Here is a 17,949-nt window from a genome sequence, read left to right as displayed (position 1 = left end):
TACAGTTGTTACTCCTGCCTGGCATTATTGACATTGCCTCAGCCCGCTGTATTTTCCATCTACTGCCCTGAAGGATGGCGCAATCTATAGATTTTAACGCGCTCAAGGCGCGAACGATGGGTTCTAGCAACGATGAGGAGGCAGTAACAGTTGATACCCGCGGCTTGATATCCAAAGTCCTTTCACGTTACTCAGGGAAATGGTATGTCGTTACACTCCTCACTGTCTTCTTTCTGTCGCATCGCGCATCTTGTTAACCAACGATTTTATAGGACGGTACTTCGCGAAATGATCCAGAACGCAGCCGATGCTTCCGCTACTCGGGTAACTGTGAAATTCGAGACTTTACCGTCAACAGCAGTGCCGATCCCAAATCCAGCAGACCCGACTACTATGCTCAAGCATGTAATCTCTCATCATACTCTTCGACGGCTTTTGATATCCAATAACGGGCATTCGTTTAATGAGAAGGATTGGGCTCGATTAAAACGAATCGCAGATGGCAATCCTGACGAAACTAAAATCGGTGCATTTGGCGTGGGGTTTTATAGTGTTTTTGATGACTGTGAGGAACCGTTTGTCTCTTCCGGTAACGAAGCGATGGCATTTTACTGGAAGGGAAATTCGTTATTCACACGACGGCTTAAATTGGTAGAAGTCGAAAGCTCACCAGATACCACATTTGTGCTCGATTATCGAAATAACTCGTCACCAGTCCCTTCACTAATGGAACTGGCGAAATTTCTTGCCACCAGTTTGACCTTCGTTGGTTTACAGGGTATTGATTTGTGGCTAGATAATTGGAATTTGCTCAAACTAACAAAAAAGACTGCGCCAAGCGAGAAGGTTGTTTTGCCTCGGGATATCGAAACACGGACACCAGAAGGTCTTATGAAAATTACAGGCGTAATTAGAGAAGTTGCTCAAGTTGATGCTGCGTGGATGAAAGGTGTTGAATGGGGTCCTCAGACAAGTTTCTCGGCCCGCTTAGAAGGTATTCGAGAAACCACAAGTACTCTTCGATCTTTCTTCTCGAAGTTTACTGGGTCCTCATCGCAGGCCTCCTCAGATAAGCAAGTAACAGAGCCGTCCGAGAAAACAGGAGAAGCTGATGACTTGACTATTATCTACAAGGCGTCTGTATTCTTGCACATAAATACAGCATCCATTCAAACGTCAATAAGTAACACGCTCTCCAGTGAGCTAGAACGAGCAACTCGAAAACCACCGCCAAAACGCACAAATATTGCGATTCTTACACCTTCTTATTCAATAGACACGTCTTCCAAACAGTCAGAAGTCCTCTCCTCAGTGCTTCCATCGAAGTCGGGGAGAGTATTCATTGGTTTTCCTACGCATCAAACCACGGGCCTGAATGCTCATATTTCCGCTCCTTCAGTAATCCCTACTGTTGAGAGAGAAAGTATTGATCTTAATACCCGATATATCAGCACATGGAATTTGGAAATGCTGAGAGTAGCTGGTATTGTTTGCAGGATCGCATGGGCTGCTGATATGTCATCCATCAAAAACAGAATTGTCCCTCAAGGGGGCTCGAGAGTTCGCAAGAACGATATCATGAATCTGATTCCGGAAGCAGTTCACACTGCCAACCAGTTCGTTTTCCGGGAATCTACGCCGTCCGCAAATCTAGGTCAAACAATAGAAGATTCTTTTTGGATGTGTAACAAGAATGCGTCCATTGAAATTCTTTCAACTCGCGGTGTCTTGCCAAGCCATCAAGTCCGCCTTGCACCAAAAGAACTCAGTTTCATGGAAGGAATCCCATCTCTCCCTGATGGGCTGATTGAGAACTCGAAAGATTTCATTAAGAAGCTCACAGATTTTGGTCTGGTCACTGAAGTGACTGTGTCAGATATTAAACGAGAACTTGAAAATAGTCCTTTGACTTCTACACAGCTCAAAGAGTTCTTAGTATGGGTTAGCAAGCGTGCCGTATCTGATGAATTTGATAAGAAAACAACCCTTTCACTGCTAAACTCTGCAGTTGCTAATGAGGAGTCTTCTGATGGGCAACCAGGCAGATTGTTGGCTCTGAACGGGATAGAGAGCTACCTGAATCCCTCCAAGATACCGTCTGATTTACCTATCCCCACATCAGTAATGCCATTTAAATATACAAAGTCTTTGGAGAAACGAGAGCTGGACGCCCTTGGCTGGGTTGAATTGCAAATAGTCCCTTGGCTTCGATGGCTTGTGGAGAATTCTGGAGACAGAAATAGCCTTTCTCCAGATAAGGATATAACACAGAACCCATCATTCTCTGGCCAGGTCCTGTCAGTTTTGTCTAAACAATGGGACTTGCTTAACCAGTCATCGAAGCAAAATGTGATTGATTTGCTCCAACCAAAGACAGTAATACCGGTTAAAAATGGCATGAAGCGGCCAGAGGAGGCATACTTTCCATCCGTGCGGCTTTTCGATGACCTTCCCGTGGTTTCCAATATCCATGGTTTGAAAGATAAATTCCTCACTGCTCTTGGGGTTCGTAAGACGGTGGACCTCGATGTCATTTTCGAACGACTACTGAATGATGACATATCTAACGAAAAAGATATAAACACAAAACAAAAGTGGAGCCATGTTGACTTGATCAAATATCTTGCTTCTGTTCGTGACGATATACCTGCTAAGGATATAGGGAGGCTCAAAAATACCAAAAGTTACACAGCTGAAAATACTGGATCTGGTCCTCCTGAGCGCCAGCGATATAAGATCTCCGAGCTCTTCGAGCCCAAGGAACAACACCGAAAGCTCGGCCTTCCTGTTATCGAATGGCCTGGGAGGTATATTTCTCAAAGCAAAGAAGGTCAGTTCTTATCGACTCTCGGTCTCAGAAGTCATCCTTCAGCTATCGAGGTCATCGAAATCATTGCTAAAGCGGGGGCGTCTGGTAATACGGCACTTCAGGCGAAGTCAATGGCTTATTTTATTACCGAGTATCATACAAACAAGTATGCTGCCGTTAATATGTCCAAAATTACCGTGCCTTTCCTTCCTATCGAGGGACACAGTAAATTGAGCACGCCAAATAACTGTTTTACCCACGAAGGCGCTTCTTTGTTTGGATTCGATATTCTCAGACGGGATCTTCATCCACACGCCACAATCTTTGGTGTACACGAGCATCCTTCTGTAGTTGACTGTAACCAATACATTATGCGAAATCCTCCAAAATCAATGAGCGCAGCGAAAAGTCTGTTTGCTTATATGGCTGTCAGAATTCCGGATCTGAAATCCGCTGATACCAATCGGCTGGGAGAAGCGCCGATAGTTCCAATATCAACAGATCAAGATACCGAGAAGAAGCCCACTGTCCGTTACGTGTCACCTGTAAGCTGTTACATCGGTGACGGGGAAGATTTTCGGGACATTTTTGACTTCGTGAATTTTGGTCAAATGGGAAATCTTTTCTTACAAGCAGTTGGGTCAAAACAGGAGCCTACTAAAATTGAAGTAGCTCGTATGCTAGTTAGAGAACCAGCACGGATCTCATCCAAATTTCAAAGCCCAGAGAAATATTTAAAACTGCTGAGAAGCTTGGCTGAAAGCTTTTCTACTCTCAGACGCCAGAAAGATCTTATCCATGACATGATGAAATCTCCGTTTTTGCTGGCAAGCAAGGAACTGCCTTCGCAACCCTCTGCCATAGCTCCTGCTAAAGAATCTCTGGACGAAGCAGATGACAACTTTGAAGACGATGACCAGTCTATCAAGGAATGGCGACTAGTTGCTGCAAAGGATGCTGTTATTGTGGATGACTACCAAAGTTTCACAATATTCAAGGAACACATTCTTGCGGCACCACAGGAAGAAAGCCTTGAGAAATTTTACTCGGCCCTAGGAACCCCATTTTTGAGTACACTCGTTGAAGAACGAGCTAATTGGGGTGCCAAATCCTCCGACCAGCGACCAGCTACGAAGCTGCAAAAGCTCATTAACGAAAGAACGCGGCTTTTTCTTCACGAACAAAACTCTGATTCTATAAAACACGACACGAAATGGCTTGAGAGACATCTCAGCATTGTTGTTGTTCATTCCATCTCCCTGCGGCGATCTCTTAAAAATAGTGGCCCATCTCACAACCAGAAACGAAATGCAATCATCACGCCGCAAGGCAGTGCCTATACATTATGGATCAGCCCCGGGAAATATGATTTGTACGAGATCAGTCAGGCGCTTGTTCATATTCTCCTCTCCCGCCCCAAACTCCATTCTATTCTTACTTTGGAAATGTTATTAAAGACTGATCTTTACGACCTTCGCGCACGGGGTTACAATGTCGAACGAATTCTCCGTAAGAGGCAGATGGAAGCTCAGGTAGCAGAAGATCAACGCCAGAAACAAATTGAAGAGGAGAGACGGCTCATCCAGGAACGGGAAGCGGAATGGCGCAAGGCTCAAGAGCAGAGCCAAGTCGAAGAGTCGAAAGCTGGACATGCTATGCCTGGGGTATTTCCCGATTCCCCTTCAACTACCAAAACGCATGATGAGCACCATGATGTAGCACATCAGGACTTCAACCCGCGAAACCTCTTCTCCAACTTGACAAAGCGTTTTGGCTTAGACGACAGCCAGTCGCAGAACCCTTTCCAGTCTATATTCAAGTCTCGCCCCTCACAGGATGAAGCGTCGAGTCAAACAGGTGACCCCAATACAAATGCACCGCCTCCTTATTTGGAAAATGATACACGAAAACCGACTCAAAACCCTAATGGGCCCAAGGCTGTCACGTCGCCACACCAACTGCAAAACAACCTATTATCAGCTATATCCGCCTGCCGTCCACACGGAGCCTCAGGTGTCTATAGTCGTCCGGCCACGGATCAAGTAAGTGAGACCAAATCATACTGTGATGAGCGACCCAGTCATGATCTTGAATACGTTGCCACTCTGTCATCAGGCCTGCACTTCTTGGAAGCCAAGTCAGTCCCTAACCGGTCGGAATTTCTGTCTCAAAACTCCGCAGGCGTTAATGCTTTTGCCAAGTTGTTGGTGGAGTCCGCCAGTGTTTTCTCTCTACGGTTAGAAAGCGTTAGCATATTTTACGATCCAGTCGGGAAAACGATTGCATTCAATCGCGGTGGCAGCCTATTTTGCAACTACCTCTATTTCAAGCAGCTGCACGAGGCACAGCTGTTACGCGACCCTGTCAGTGGTAGAGCAGACGCTCTTGTGTACTGGTGGGTGATCCTATGCCATGAACTGGCACATAACCTAGTCGAGGAGCACAGCTCAGACCACAGCTACTACACGTAAGGATTCTTCCCATTGGCTATTACGGTGAACAATTGCTGATAGTTTCTTTTCTCGCTCACAGTGAAGGATTCGTTGCGCAATACTTCCCAAAGATTGCCTCGAAACTTCTCAGCCAGCCGTAATCTGAGATACCATTTACCCGCTGTACCTGCAGTCCAACGTCGGAATTAAAAACGACGCTAGGCCTAATGAGGTAGCGTTTTAATCACGCTAGTGGCCCTGAATCAGCGCAATTTAGTTTGTAGCGAAGAACTAGGGAATCCTGCATATTCGATTAGAAATAGCGTTCGAGAATATAGAGCATGACTGTAGATACATACACACCTTCTATTCTTTACCCATTTCAGTCGCCACCGAAGATATTTCAATACGTGACAGAGCTTTAAAATTCGGCTAGCCTGTACCAGACTAGCGCACTTATACCTCCCGGATTCTTCTCGGGATGGGGCATCATGCAGCCAATCACCTGCTCGGGCCACTTGAAACATACTTTAACTCGGTGTCCGGCAGCCGTTTTTTTCGAGGCAATTTTATCCCTTCCGTGCCTACCCATCGCTCTCTCCGTTTGCTCTGAAAGCCAGGTGGATGGGAGCGTTCGGGGTATTTGAACGAGCGGCAACCTTCTACTCATTTATGCACTTCTTAGTCGACGACATTGAACACTTTACTAACCTCTCAGAATATATGCATATTCTTACGTCTTATATGTATATGTATTATGACTATCCTTAGAACATCCTGATTTTTAACGTATCCTTACTTGTTCTGCAATGGAGGCTTCTAGCATGGAGAATGAATCGCCATTGAGCATTGGCGTAAATGCCATCACTGCCAAAAGAAATATACTCTACCTGGACGCCTATGACTCATTCACCAACAATGTCATTTCTATGCTTGAAGAAAACCTCGACGTCCAAGTAACTATTCTTACGGTCGATTCGGAGTGGCCGGAAGGTGGGATGCTCAATTTCCTTAGAGCCTTTGATGCTATTGTTCTCGGACCTGGACCTGGAAACCCGGAATGTGCGGCAGACGTTGGTATTATGAGAGACGTGTGGAGTCTTGACAAAGAGAACTTGCTACCTATCTTGGGTATTTGTCTCGGCTTTCAAAGTCTGTGTCTTCATCATGGACTACCCATAAAACGGCTTCCGTTGCCCCTTCATGGGCAGGTGCATCGTGTCAGCTCCACGAACAAGGATATTTTCACGGGCCTGGATGATTTCGAAGTCACGTTATACCATTCTTTATATGTGTCGACAGATGCTGGTGTGGTCGATAATGGGAGTATTTCTGATGACAAGAGTACTCACCTTACAGTTTCGCATGTGGATTCACTATCCTTTCTTGCCTGGCTGTCCGTCGATAAGAGTGGACCGCCTACCAGAAGGATTCCCATGGCCGTTCGCCACAGAAGGAAACCATTTTGGGGCTTTCAATTTCACCCGGAGTCTTGCAAGTCTGATAAAAATTCCTGTACAGAGCTTTTAAAAAGATGGTGGGCAGAGGCTACAGCTTTTAACCAGGAGACTTCACGTTTGATTCGGGCGTCCACGAATTCACCACCTTCAAATGATGTTTCGGGGTCGAATATCCAGAAAAACTTGGAAAATATTTTCGAAGACTTGACTACCGAGACAACGCAGAAGTGCTCTCGTCGTTCCCTTTCTTTAGATGACTTGCGCGCGGAGAATATTTTCGAATTATTCAATACGCCTGGTTCGCCATCAGTCCTTTTCCAGTCAAATGGAAGATATAGTATTATGTCAGTCCAGTCTCCTCAAAGATGGAGAATGGAATATTTTGTCCCTAGCAAAGTTCTTTCTATCCAAGAGTGTGGCACATCGACAAACACTAAGAGAGAAACTGGTGTTTCCACTGAGGCTCTTTGGGATGCACTCAGGCATGTCATGAGTAAACGAAAAGTTTTTTCTGGAAGAGAAGATGTTCCTTTCTGGGGAGGTTTCCTAGGATACTTCTCGTATGAAATGGGACTGGCCGGCTTGGCCCACCCGAAAACCTCACCACTTTTGTCCTCCGATTCCGAAAATGTGAAACCAGAAGAGGAAAACAAGAACGGTGTCCCGGATGTCAGTTTACTATGGGTTGAGAGAAGCATTGTTATTGACAACAACTTACGCATTATCCATATCCAATCAACGCGAGAATTGGATGATGCACCTAATGAATGGATTGATTCAACGTATAAGCGGATATCTCAGTATATTTCCACCCAAAACAGCGTACCATCCGTCAAAATTGGATCCAAGGATGTCGAAGTCGAGCGTTATCAATTTCTCACCTCAGTGGAAAGAGAACTAACGGACAAGCTTATCGCGGGATCAACAGTAGTCACACCCGACGAAGCCTCATACAAGTCGAAAATTATTGAGTGTCAACAGGAACTTGAGGCAGGAGAATCTTATGAGCTTTGTCTTACTGGAGAGACAACTATTACTCTGCCTACACTTGCTGATGAAAATCTGCGCAAGCTTCGTCCCTGGCTTATATATAAGAAACTGAAGACGTACAACCCTGCAGCTTTCAGTGCTTATGGATGCCTTGGGCGTGTCAAGATAGCTAGCAGCAGTCCAGAATGCTTTCTTAATTGGGACAGAAAATCCACTCTTGAAATGAAACCTATGAAAGGAACGGTCCGAAAATCGCCAGGCATGACATTCGAAAAAGCCAAGGAGATTCTTGCAACGACAAAGGAGATGGCTGAAAACCTCATGATAGCTGATCTAATTCGGCATGATTTGTATGGGATATGTGGATCCGGAAATGTGCACGTCGAAAAGCTGTTGGAAGTCGAGGATTACGGCCGTGTCTACTCGATGATTACGCATATAAAGGGACTTGTCCGCCGAACGTCAGATGAAGAAGAGCCAAACAACATGGCTGCGTACGGATTAACCACCCTTCAACGCTCCCTACCTCCAGGATCGATGACTGGAGCACCTAAAGAGCGGTCATGCATGCATCTCGATCGGATAGAAGAAAGAAAACGAGGGCTATATTCTGGGGTCATGGGGTTTCTCGATATAGGAGGTTCTGGCAGTTTTTCCGTTCTAATTCGAACGGCCTTCAGTTATTCAGACGACGAAGAAGAAGGCGCAAATAAACCGGAATTGTGGCATGTTGGTGCAGGAGGCGCAGTCACTATCCTAAGTACGCCACAAGGCGAATGGGATGAGATGATCACGAAACAGAGAACTGTGGTTAACATATTTGGATTTGCAATGTGATGCTTCTTGCACCTCATAGGGGCAGACATTGGCTGATTGACTGAGTAAGATCTATTTTTGGATTTAATAGATCAATTGTTACACTTGTACGAGATTTCTTTCAACACTGGCTAGCATATTGAAGTACATATGTAGTATGGAGTTTTAACATGTGGGACGTTAGTTGACGATTCGACAATTGCATGGCGGGGGGTTCAACACGAGATAGTTAAAGATAAGATAATTTCAATGTTTCTCTCTAGCTACATATATAAGCACGTCAATACTACATATTTATATGCAACAAGCAATTCATGGTTATCATTGACAAGTAAGGCGACGTTGTAGAGGCTAAAAACGACTGCAATATATCTAAGAAAACATACAGCCGCCCGAAAATGCTGGCTATTAAAAGGAAATAATACATCACGCATGAAAATATCTTGCTACACCCTCCTAACCACATTATCAATAGACTGGGCGACATATGCAACATTATTCTCGCTCACTTTTGCAATAGTTAGAACACTTATGCTTAATTGAAGATCCGGAGTAGAAACTTACATCCACTGATTGAAACCCTTCCTGACTTGAGCATGTAGATATGGAATTCATCCTTCAATGCTAACACTTGCTTCAACGTGAGGCCCGTGTAAGAAAACATGCCGATCTGGTTAACAATGTGCTCCCACGTTCCGGGAGTTTTCAGCCTCAGCAGCTCGTTATACAGACTCTCACGCATTGACCTGAGTCGCGAGCTCATCGTAGTAAGATCCCCATGCCATTGGGTACGCAAATCCTCGTCCCCAAGAATCCGCTTGACAATGGTACTGCCTAATCGAGGACCCATGGAATACTCTCCGCGAATAATGTGACACAGATTTTTCTGCACTAACCCGGGCTCAGCGGGGTTCAAGCCATTGGTCACAAGATGGAATGCGCCGGCGCGGTGGCCGTAGAGGCCAAAGTTCTTCGAAAAGCTTTGTGCAACACACATTTCCATGCGGGGTTCCATATTGAAGAAATATCTCACAGCCCAGGCGTCCTCATCTACGGAACCAGATGCAAACCCTTGGTATGCGGAGTCAAAGAATGGGAAGATGTGTTTTCGTTGACAGAGCTCAGCAATGGCTTTCCACTGTTCCTTCGATGGGTCAACACCGGTGGGGTTATGGGCACAAGCATGAAGCAAAATTACATCTCCCTCCACAGCCTCGGCCTCAAGAACTGCTAGGGCAGCTCCGAAGTCGAACGCACATGTTACGGCATTAAAATAGGGATATGTTTTGCGTTCAATTCCCTGCAGATCCCAGATGGTGTGGTGATTTGCCCATGTCGGTGTTGACATCCATACATGCTTAGGCTTGTAATGATGGGCTAGAAATGCAGCACCGATATGATTAGCTCCTGTCCCAGCAACAGTCTGCACGGAGGCTATTCGTTGTTTTGCTGCTTTTTCTGCGGGTGTTTCTGTATTGTTGTTCAGGTTGAAGCCGAACATAAGATCTCTCGCTGCAGCTGTAAAGACTGAGTCACCCTCGATAGGGAGGTATTCGTGGCGTGCACAGTTATTCTCCCGGCTCTGCTCTTCTTCGACTTTTTGAACAGTGGATAGCGGCCATGGCTGTCCCTCAGCGGTGCGGTATACACCCATTCCAAGATTCACCTTGCGCGGATCAGCATCGATAGTATAAGCATGATTGAGAGCAAATATCTCGTCGACAGGCGCGTTGGGAAGGTTGGAGAAGGAAGACAACTGTTTAGTCTTCTGAGGCGCGGGTTTGAGCCTCTGATCTTCGATCAACATCTTGATTGGTACTTTCCGACACTGTATGATTATGGTGATGGGTATTATCGCGTACAGACAGGTAGATAACCAAGACTGCTGGACAAAGAACGGAAGAGCGCCAATTATAATCTGAGGGCAGTTATCGTGCCGCGTTTCCGTTCTGGAAAGACAATTTTTTGCCCTTTGTGGATATCAGGGAGAAGATACCCAGCAATTTCCGTGGACAGCCGGCCCCCCGCTTATTTTCGGTGGCCACTGTCCACGCGACTTTCTGGCATCTCGAGGCAGGAAACGTTCAAATTCTGCTTTCAGGTATGATGATGGCCGACGATTCTTGCATCGTCAAGTCCTTGTGCCATCTCTGGATGTATACAAGATTGACACGAAGTTGACATCCTTGTGTGCACAATTGCCGGGATTTGCCTGTTTACGGCTATTTCAGAAATACCGGACAGATAGCAGCCAATCAGAGGCGACAAGTAACGATTCAGTCCCTTGAAGTCGATTTTTGCGGTGAGATCAAATTCATCAAATGAGCATGGACATGCAATTGCAAATCGACAGCAAATGCAATTGGTCAGGAGCTTCTCCTTAGACACTGATCGACTAGAGCTAATTAGGCGGGGGATTACCTCTATTAGAGAGATAGGGCGCGTTACAGAAATTGAAAGAGCCTCCGATTATGGAAAGCTGCTTGTAGGGATCCTTTTTCATAGTCACATCATATTATTGTATTCATATGTGCTCTGCATGATCAGGGCTTATATGCAATCCTCAACACACACTATGCACGTAATAGTAATACTTGAGCTGCTGATCATGATGGACATACCTAAGAGGCAGATTCAGCAAAAAGTAATATCAATTGATGTGAGAAATTTCTTGACTGTTCTTGGTGGAATGCTAGAACTGCTATGTTTTGCCTAGGCATTCCTGATCAAGATCATGATATTGTGATATTGTGATATTATGTGTCAAAGGCATATTAATAACATCCGTTTAATAACATTCATAAATTTGGCTGTAAATCGCCTGTCTTCGAAGATACGTACAAGAGTCTGCACCATTCGTTGTACGCCCTAGATATCGACAAGAGCGAGCGGCTGTCAACAACGAGGCCATATGACGACGCCTTTATCCAAGCAAATCAATGCGGACTGAGTGTTGTCAATCAGATAAGATAGATTCCAATTAAATACCAAAATTACAGAAGCCAGTCACTGCAAATGCGGGTTATTTTGCGTAATTTTGGTCCGGAAATACCGGGGCCCGGGAGATTTCGGCTTCAGAGCTGGAGAGATTCTTTTTTCCTAGAAAAAACACCAAGATAGCTTTTTCGCGCTCCAACACCTCCTCGATTTCCTCCTCCTACTCTACGGAAACTGTCAATTATCGGCAATTGACCCCTTTCATATTTAATTACCGGTCCAATTGGCAAAGACCGCTGCAACATCCCACACCATGGCATCTCGGCTATCGGTCCGGATGTTGACACATGCTGGACGAACAACGTCCACCTGTCTTCCCCGCGCCGCTCGTCTTTCCCCCACTCTCTCGCTGAATTGCTCCTCGTCGCTTTCTCGTGTATCGCAATACGCCCGTCTCCAGTCGATTACGAACCAAAGAACATTTGCTTCATCTGCGAAGATGGTGAGAACCCCTTGGCTGTTCGGAGCTTTCTCCGCATTGCGTAGTAGATTAGCATACGGAAGCTCTCGGATTAGTAGACAGGAATACATACTAAATTTGATATCAACAGGCTTCAAGCACCCGTATTGAGACCGACGCCTTTGGCGAGATCGAGGTTGGTATCACTATGGATTGCCATCAACTACATCATCAACTAAGAACACACAGGTTGCTGATGACAAGTACTGGGGCGCGCAGACCCAGCGGTGCGTACAGAATGGATCAGATCGGATTCAGGGCATTGCTGACTTTCAATAGCTCGTTGGGTAACTTCAAGATCAACCAGCCTCAAGACCGCATGCCAGCGCCCGTTGTCAAGGCTTTTGGTATCCTCAAGGGCGCCGCTGCGACTGTCAACATGCGATATGGACTTGGTACGAAAATTGAATTTGCTACAGAGTTTGTGAGCTAATGTAATAAATTTGATTAGATCCCAAGGTCGGCGAAGCTATCCAGCAGGCTGCTGCTGAAGTTGCTTCGGGAAAACTCATCGACCATTTCCCTCTAGTCGTTTGGCAAACCGGCTCTGGCACCCAATCTAACATGAACGCCAACGAAGTCATCTCCAATCGTGCTATCGAGATTCTCGGAGGACAAAAGGGCAGCAAGAAACCAGTACACCCCAATGACCATGTCAACATGTCTGCTTCCTCCAACGATTCATTCCCCACCGTCATGCATATCGCCGCTGTCATCGAGACCGAAAGCACCTTGTTGCCATCATTGAAGAGCCTGCGCAATGCTCTCCAAGCCAAGGTTGAGTCGTTCAACCATATCATCAAAATCGGCCGCACTCATCTTCAGGACGCTACTCCTCTTACCCTCGGCCAAGAATTTTCTGGCTACGTCGCCCAACTCGACAGCAATATCAAGCGCATTGAGAATACCCTCCCTGACCTTCGTCTCCTTGCCCAAGGAGGTACTGCTGTCGGCACTGGTTTGAACACTTTCAAGGGCTTTGATGAGCAAGTTGCTGCTGAGGTTAGCAAGCTTGCGGGAACCGAGTTCAAGACTGCCCCCAACAAATTCGAGGTTCTGGCTGCGCATGATGCCATCACCGAAGCCTCTGGATCATTGAACACCCTTGCCACTTCTCTTTTCAAGATTGCCCAAGATATTCGCTACCTTGGATCTGGCCCTCGCTGCGGTCTTGGAGAACTTCGTCTTCCCGAGAACGAGCCTGGCTCGTCCATCATGCCCGGAAAGGTCAACCCTACACAGTGTGAATCTCTCACCATGGTCTGCGCTCAAGTCATGGGCAATCACGTTGCAACCACGATCTCTGGCATGAATGGTCAGTTCGAATTGAACGTATTCAAGCCAGTCATGATCCGCAACCTTCTCCACAGCATCCGCATCCTGTCCGACGGCATGGCCAGCTTCGAAAAGAACCTTGTCCACGGATTGGAAGCCGATGAGAAGCGCATCGACTCGCTTCTCCACGAAAGGTGAGATTCACTGGACTGGTGAAATAACCCGTTGTATAACTAATGTCGATCTAGTCTTATGTTGGTTACATGCCTGAACCCTGTCATCGGCTACGATATGGCCTCCAAGGTTGCCAAGAATGCCCACAAGAAGGGCATCACCTTGAAGGAGAGTGCTCTGGAGCTAAAGGCTTTGAGCGAGGAAGACTTCGACAAGCACGTTCGGCCTGAGCTGATGATCAGCCCCAAGGAGAAGAAGTAGGGCTTGGTTGTGCCATAGATAATGTCTCGCAGCATTTGGATATGCTAGATGCCACCATGTAAATTTATAAATTCATTGCATCATCTGTATTGTACTTTGTTTCTCCTCCTAAAACCCATTCATCGACGACCCAAAGGGCTTAGCCAGAGCAAAATAGCGGCGGCTGACTGCATCGGCCATCGTACTAAGGCCCAACCCCTGGCAGCGTGGCTGATCCAGATGCAGCAGCCTACTGGTGTTTTGAGGCTTGCTCTATTGGCAGCTCTGTTTTCGGCCCGTGTTTATTTGTTATCATTGCTGGTATCCAAACAGGACTGTTATTATCAATAGCGAGGAACTAAGTCGCATTCTTGGCGAAATCTAATTAATAATCTATGTTTTTTTTTCCAAGCGACAGGCGCGGCGAGTGGGCGGAGCCGAGCTATGCAGAGCGTGTGTGCCCCTGCAGCCCCAAAATAGCATGTTTGTCTTAGATGCGCGTGGGTCAGCCCGCTGTGGTCAATGGTGCATGTGCATTGCTATTGTATTATTCTCCAGCTTCAAATAGTCCGAGTGAGACTACTGCTACAACTACGCCCTAGCAAATATTTATCCCCCCTCCCCCCTTTCTCTTCTCGCCATTTCTATTTCTGCAAACCTGATTGTTGTCGTGTGTGTCGATCATTCGTTTCCTGAAACATCCCCCGACAAAACGACCTCCCGCCCTCTTTGTCAATTGCAAACGCTCAATCGTCGAAAGTAAGTCGGCTTCTCGAGAGCATATTCCATAGTCAAAAAAAATAAGAGCGGATTTCTTAAATCACCCGTCAACAGAATGACTACCGATCTCTACTCTATCCCCGCCGCCCACGCCGGTGAAGCTACAAACATACCCCGCACATCCACTGCAGTCAGTGATGCCACGACAGTCAACGAGACGCCCATCCTCCAGAACACAGTCAATGGCAATGGTCTGACAAAAACCACAACATTCACATCAGCAGAAGATCAGTCCCTGTTCTCGCCCTCCCTCATCTCTGCCGAGATCCAGTCCGTCCTGCCCGAGGGCTACAGTGCTCGTCCGTTGCGTCGCTCCGACTTCCACCTGGGCTATCTGGATGTTTTGCGTGTGCTCACAACTGTCGGCGACATCACAGAGTCGATGTGGAACGACCGATACGATTATCTGCTCAAGCGAAATGATGAGTACTACCTCATCGTCATCTGTGACGGCGCAGGCAAGATCGTGGGCACAGGGAGTCTGATTGTTGAGCGCAAGTTCATCCACACATTGGGTCTGGTTGGCCATATCGAGGACATCGCTGTCGCACAAGATCAACAAGGCAAGAGGCTAGGGTTGAGGATCATTCAAACGCTAGATTATGTTGCTGCCAAGGTCGGCTGTTATAAGGTGGGTCAAAGCCAGTCTCATCAGCCATTCTATCTGGTTCTGTTCAAAAGACATGTTTTCTAATAATTCTTGCAGTCTATTCTCGATTGCTCGGAAGCCAACGAAGGTTTCTACCTCAAGTGCGGCTTTAAGCGAGCTGGGCTCGAAATGGCACACTATTACTAAAATAACGCATTGTGTGACTTTTTAATCGTCTGTATGAATAGTTCTTATCCATGTGTGTATTCTACTATTGTGGGAACTTGGGACTGCGAGGGTCGTAAGAGGGATTCTCGCAGCGATGGGGTTTTCTAGCGAACTTGATTTTTCTCTCTTCGGTAACAGTTGATTATGATCCGGGTGAATAAATGCTTTATCTGATTGTCGATCTAAAAACTACATTATAACACAATGCGGAGAGAATATTTGAATTGTTTGATGACATTAGCTGGGCACAATGGCTCCTGCTAGTTGTGAGGAATCTACACAAGAACCGGCGCCTATATCATGTCACACATAAATTCCATTACTATGGAAAAGAGACAATCTTGAGGTAAATTGAATAATTCCCCATGACTGCCCGAATTGTAGTGCTAGAGACAACTGAATCTCAGCGCTCGTATGCCCAATAATGTTTTTTCATTGATACGCGGAAAACACTCCAGATCCAGATAAACATTTAGTAAGAAACCCCAGGAAACCGTTAAGCGTTCTCCGCCGTAAAATTCCACTCCACGTGCTCCTCCAAAATCCCCAATGTCGTAATTTAACGAGACTTGGCGGCAACCTTGGGAGCAGCACCCTTAGCACCCTGTTTGCTCTGGATGCGCTGGGACTTGCCCTGGGCAGCGTTGGCGGCAGACTTGGCCTTCTCAGCCTTCTTCTTGCTCTCGGAAGCAGCCTTCTTCTCCTTGGCATCCTTGATGGCCTGTTGGCGGGCGGCGGCACGAGCCTCAGGGCGGATGCTTCGTCGCTCCTTGATCACATCGAGAGATGCACCAACAACGGCACGCTGGGACTTGACAACACGGCGAGTGCGCTTCTTGGCGACTTCCTGTTATCGCGAATTCAGTCAGCACACTGATTCAACTAATCCTCCGTATATATCGTAAATATTTCCAACATTATCATGACATCTTCAAAGTATGGTGGATCCCATCACCCCTCCCTCTTTGCAGTGCATTCCAATATTGCAGAATTATGAATAATAAAATAGGTATATACTGACTTCAGAGATACCCTTGCGGTGTTGACGACGGTAGAGAACGGTCCACGATATCCGACGAGGGTTCTTGCGCTGGAGGAAAAGAGACTCGGATTTTCCATTTTGGAAGCGGAAGATCTTGCTGTCGCCGCGGACGTACAGCTTACCCTAAACAAGATATATGCGTTAGAATCTGTTGAGACGGCTGCATTCGTTGATAGCCATCGATTTCAATGCGTTCAGTGCAGATGAAGCGGATCAGCCGCCACTGCATTTCGCTGGCTGGTTCGATCGGGAAAATCGGGCATACACGAGAAACGCACCTTTCCAGGGTAGATCTTCTGGCCGGAGAAGCTGTCGTCGTAGGTACGCATCTTGAATGCTGGAGATGCGCAACCGGTCGAGAAGTTATTTGTCGTTGGGCGTTGAGTGTTTGAGACTAGCCGTGGCTTCCTTGAATTTGTGCTGTGGGTTTCGCTAGCCGATCACGTGACAAGGGCTACCCTTTCCGCCGCTTGACATCCCCCATCGTCATTTGCGGCTCCAACCACGGTAAATCTAGCATTGGCAATCTCTAGAATTATTTCTAGCCTTGCCCAATCATTTATATGTGCTATGCACACAGTAAAATGCTCAAAATTTTATGCTCGTCCCCATCTTTTACGACGATATATACCCATTTTCCAAACTCCGAGAAGTAACAGTGCTGTGCTCTGCGGAGTATTTGTAAATGCGAATCTATTCAACATGACCGTGTCCTAAACATACCAAGCTTTAAGAAAACAGAATAAGAAGAAAGATATATCTCGCTAAACTTGCATGATTGGGGAATGTCAACGCCGGGTGTGAACATTGTTCTTAACCTCCGTCTCGTCTTATCGTGTTCATGGGTTGCGCGTAATGCGCCTGATATAGATGCAAAAGGCACCTATGGAACCTCAATCCATAAATCCTGCATGACGATCAAGAGTTTTAATAATAATATTCTCGAAGTCCTAAGCCATTGCGTGAGTTCTTGTCCATTCCTTTGCAGTCTGGATTGCCGCTTGTTCGTCTTCTTTCCACCTTTGCGCGACGTCATTGGCAAGCGGATCATCAGGATTCGGAGCACCTAGTAGGGCTTGGATAGAGAGGAGGATTGTGCGAATCTGCAGGGCGGGCGACCAGTTATCTGTCAAATGTTAGCGGTGATGTGTGCGGACTGCACTGCTTTTCCGGAGACATCGGCATACTCTTTAAGACATCTAAGCAAATACGCCCCAAGCGGTCGATATTCGGATGATATATCTTCGTGAGAAATCGAATCTTTGGAGGAGTCATCGGGTAGTCATCGGGCAAGAAAAGCTCAGCTCGGAAGATGCCGCCTGCATGCTGGTCAATATCATGTTAAGATTTATCTTGCGCGACCGTTCCATACCTTCGTAAGGCGACTGGGCTGGACCATGAATGGTCACATCGAAATATCGGAGATTCTCTTCATGAGGAACTGCATTGATACCTGGAACTCTGCGCTGATAGTTAGACACCCGCGTATCCTCCTCCTTGCTGCTTTACTCACGGCTCTGCCATGAGACGCTCTGTCTCTTTGATAATTCTCTTTGGCAGCCCCGCCATTTTAACTCTCTCTCAATGTACAGTTACTGGTGTGGCAAGGTATGAAAACTCGACGCTGATGTAGCCAACTCAGGCCAGGTGAAGATCG

At 46.5% G+C, this 17,949-nt stretch overlaps 7 protein-coding genes across 7 annotated transcripts; 4 read left to right on the top strand and 3 right to left on the bottom strand.

Annotated features, from left to right (window-relative positions):
• The first annotated feature begins 4 nt into the window (after positions 1-4).
• BGW36DRAFT_382086 (putative HATPase_c domain protein) lies at positions 5-5,704 on the top strand. Its single transcript, XM_046216484.1, has 3 exons — positions 5-202; positions 273-5,276; positions 5,342-5,704. The coding sequence occupies exons 1-3, from the start codon at positions 75-77 to the stop codon at positions 5,400-5,402; spliced, it is 5,193 nt and encodes a 1,730-aa protein (XP_046070223.1). The 5' UTR covers positions 5-74; the 3' UTR covers positions 5,403-5,704.
• A 361-nt stretch (positions 5,705-6,065) lies between these two features.
• Positions 6,066-8,528, top strand: BGW36DRAFT_398402 (para-aminobenzoate synthase PabaA; the record flags this gene model as incomplete). The annotated part of the gene is made up of 1 exon (XM_046218407.1): positions 6,066-8,528. One exon carries the CDS (start codon positions 6,066-6,068, stop codon positions 8,526-8,528), a length of 2,463 nt encoding a protein of 820 aa, XP_046070222.1.
• Positions 8,529-8,953: 425 nt separating this feature from the next.
• BGW36DRAFT_299593 (putative aspartate transaminase) lies at positions 8,954-10,314 on the bottom strand (the record flags this gene model as incomplete). Its single annotated transcript, XM_046211548.1, has 2 exons — positions 8,954-9,015; positions 9,072-10,314. The coding sequence occupies 2 exons, from the start codon at positions 10,312-10,314 to the stop codon at positions 8,954-8,956; spliced, it is 1,305 nt and encodes a 434-aa protein (XP_046070221.1).
• A 1,292-nt stretch (positions 10,315-11,606) lies between these two features.
• Positions 11,607-14,009, top strand: BGW36DRAFT_322635 (putative fumarate hydratase). The gene is made up of 6 exons (XM_046212674.1): positions 11,607-11,946; positions 12,056-12,100; positions 12,154-12,191; positions 12,244-12,359; positions 12,416-13,433; positions 13,488-14,009. Exons 1-6 carry the CDS (start codon positions 11,758-11,760, stop codon positions 13,672-13,674), a joined length of 1,593 nt encoding a protein of 530 aa, XP_046070220.1. The 5' UTR covers positions 11,607-11,757; the 3' UTR covers positions 13,675-14,009.
• A 152-nt stretch (positions 14,010-14,161) lies between these two features.
• BGW36DRAFT_408731 (putative glucosamine 6-phosphate acetyltransferase) lies at positions 14,162-15,460 on the top strand. The gene is made up of 2 exons (XM_046219087.1): positions 14,162-15,064; positions 15,140-15,460. The coding sequence occupies exons 1-2, from the start codon at positions 14,489-14,491 to the stop codon at positions 15,227-15,229; spliced, it is 666 nt and encodes a 221-aa protein (XP_046070219.1). The 5' UTR covers positions 14,162-14,488; the 3' UTR covers positions 15,230-15,460.
• A 349-nt stretch (positions 15,461-15,809) lies between these two features.
• Positions 15,810-16,621, bottom strand: BGW36DRAFT_298764 (ribosomal protein L24e-domain-containing protein; the record flags this gene model as incomplete). Its single annotated transcript, XM_046211463.1, has 3 exons — positions 15,810-16,097; positions 16,272-16,415; positions 16,571-16,621. 3 exons carry the CDS (start codon positions 16,619-16,621, stop codon positions 15,810-15,812), a joined length of 483 nt encoding a protein of 160 aa, XP_046070218.1.
• Positions 16,622-17,242: 621 nt separating this feature from the next.
• Positions 17,243-17,861, bottom strand: BGW36DRAFT_398398 (putative ubiquitin conjugating enzyme; the record flags this gene model as incomplete). The annotated part of the gene is made up of 4 exons (XM_046218406.1): positions 17,243-17,418; positions 17,480-17,611; positions 17,665-17,753; positions 17,806-17,861. 4 exons carry the CDS (start codon positions 17,859-17,861, stop codon positions 17,243-17,245), a joined length of 453 nt encoding a protein of 150 aa, XP_046070217.1.
• Between the last annotated feature and the right edge of the window lie 88 nt (positions 17,862-17,949).

The sequence above is a fragment of the Talaromyces proteolyticus genome (genome assembly GCF_021365285.1).
Source record: "Talaromyces proteolyticus strain PMI_201 chromosome Unknown BGW36scaffold_8, whole genome shotgun sequence".
In the NCBI taxonomy this organism is placed as follows: domain Eukaryota; kingdom Fungi; phylum Ascomycota; class Eurotiomycetes; order Eurotiales; family Trichocomaceae; genus Talaromyces; species Talaromyces proteolyticus.
This window is presented reverse-complemented; position numbering and strand designations above follow the sequence as displayed.

Bases quoted from the DNA above. Each gene is read 5' to 3' on its own strand.
- BGW36DRAFT_382086 (XM_046216484.1), top strand. From the start codon at position 75: ATGGCGCAATCTATAGATTTTAACGCGCTCAAGGCGCGAACGATGGGT. The intron at 203-272 runs GTATGTCGTTAC...ACGATTTTATAG, and splicing joins TCACGTTACTCAGGGAAATG to GACGGTACTTCGCGAAATGA. The intron at 5,277-5,341 runs GTAAGGATTCTT...TCTCGCTCACAG, and splicing joins TCAGACCACAGCTACTACAC to TGAAGGATTCGTTGCGCAAT.
- BGW36DRAFT_322635 (XM_046212674.1), top strand. From the start codon at position 11,758: ATGGCATCTCGGCTATCGGTCCGGATGTTGACACATGCTGGACGAACA. The intron at 11,947-12,055 runs GTGAGAACCCCT...TGATATCAACAG, and splicing joins TTGCTTCATCTGCGAAGATG to GCTTCAAGCACCCGTATTGA. The intron at 12,360-12,415 runs GTACGAAAATTG...AAATTTGATTAG, and splicing joins CAACATGCGATATGGACTTG to ATCCCAAGGTCGGCGAAGCT.
- BGW36DRAFT_408731 (XM_046219087.1), top strand. From the start codon at position 14,489: ATGACTACCGATCTCTACTCTATCCCCGCCGCCCACGCCGGTGAAGCT. The intron at 15,065-15,139 runs GTGGGTCAAAGC...TAATTCTTGCAG, and splicing joins CCAAGGTCGGCTGTTATAAG to TCTATTCTCGATTGCTCGGA.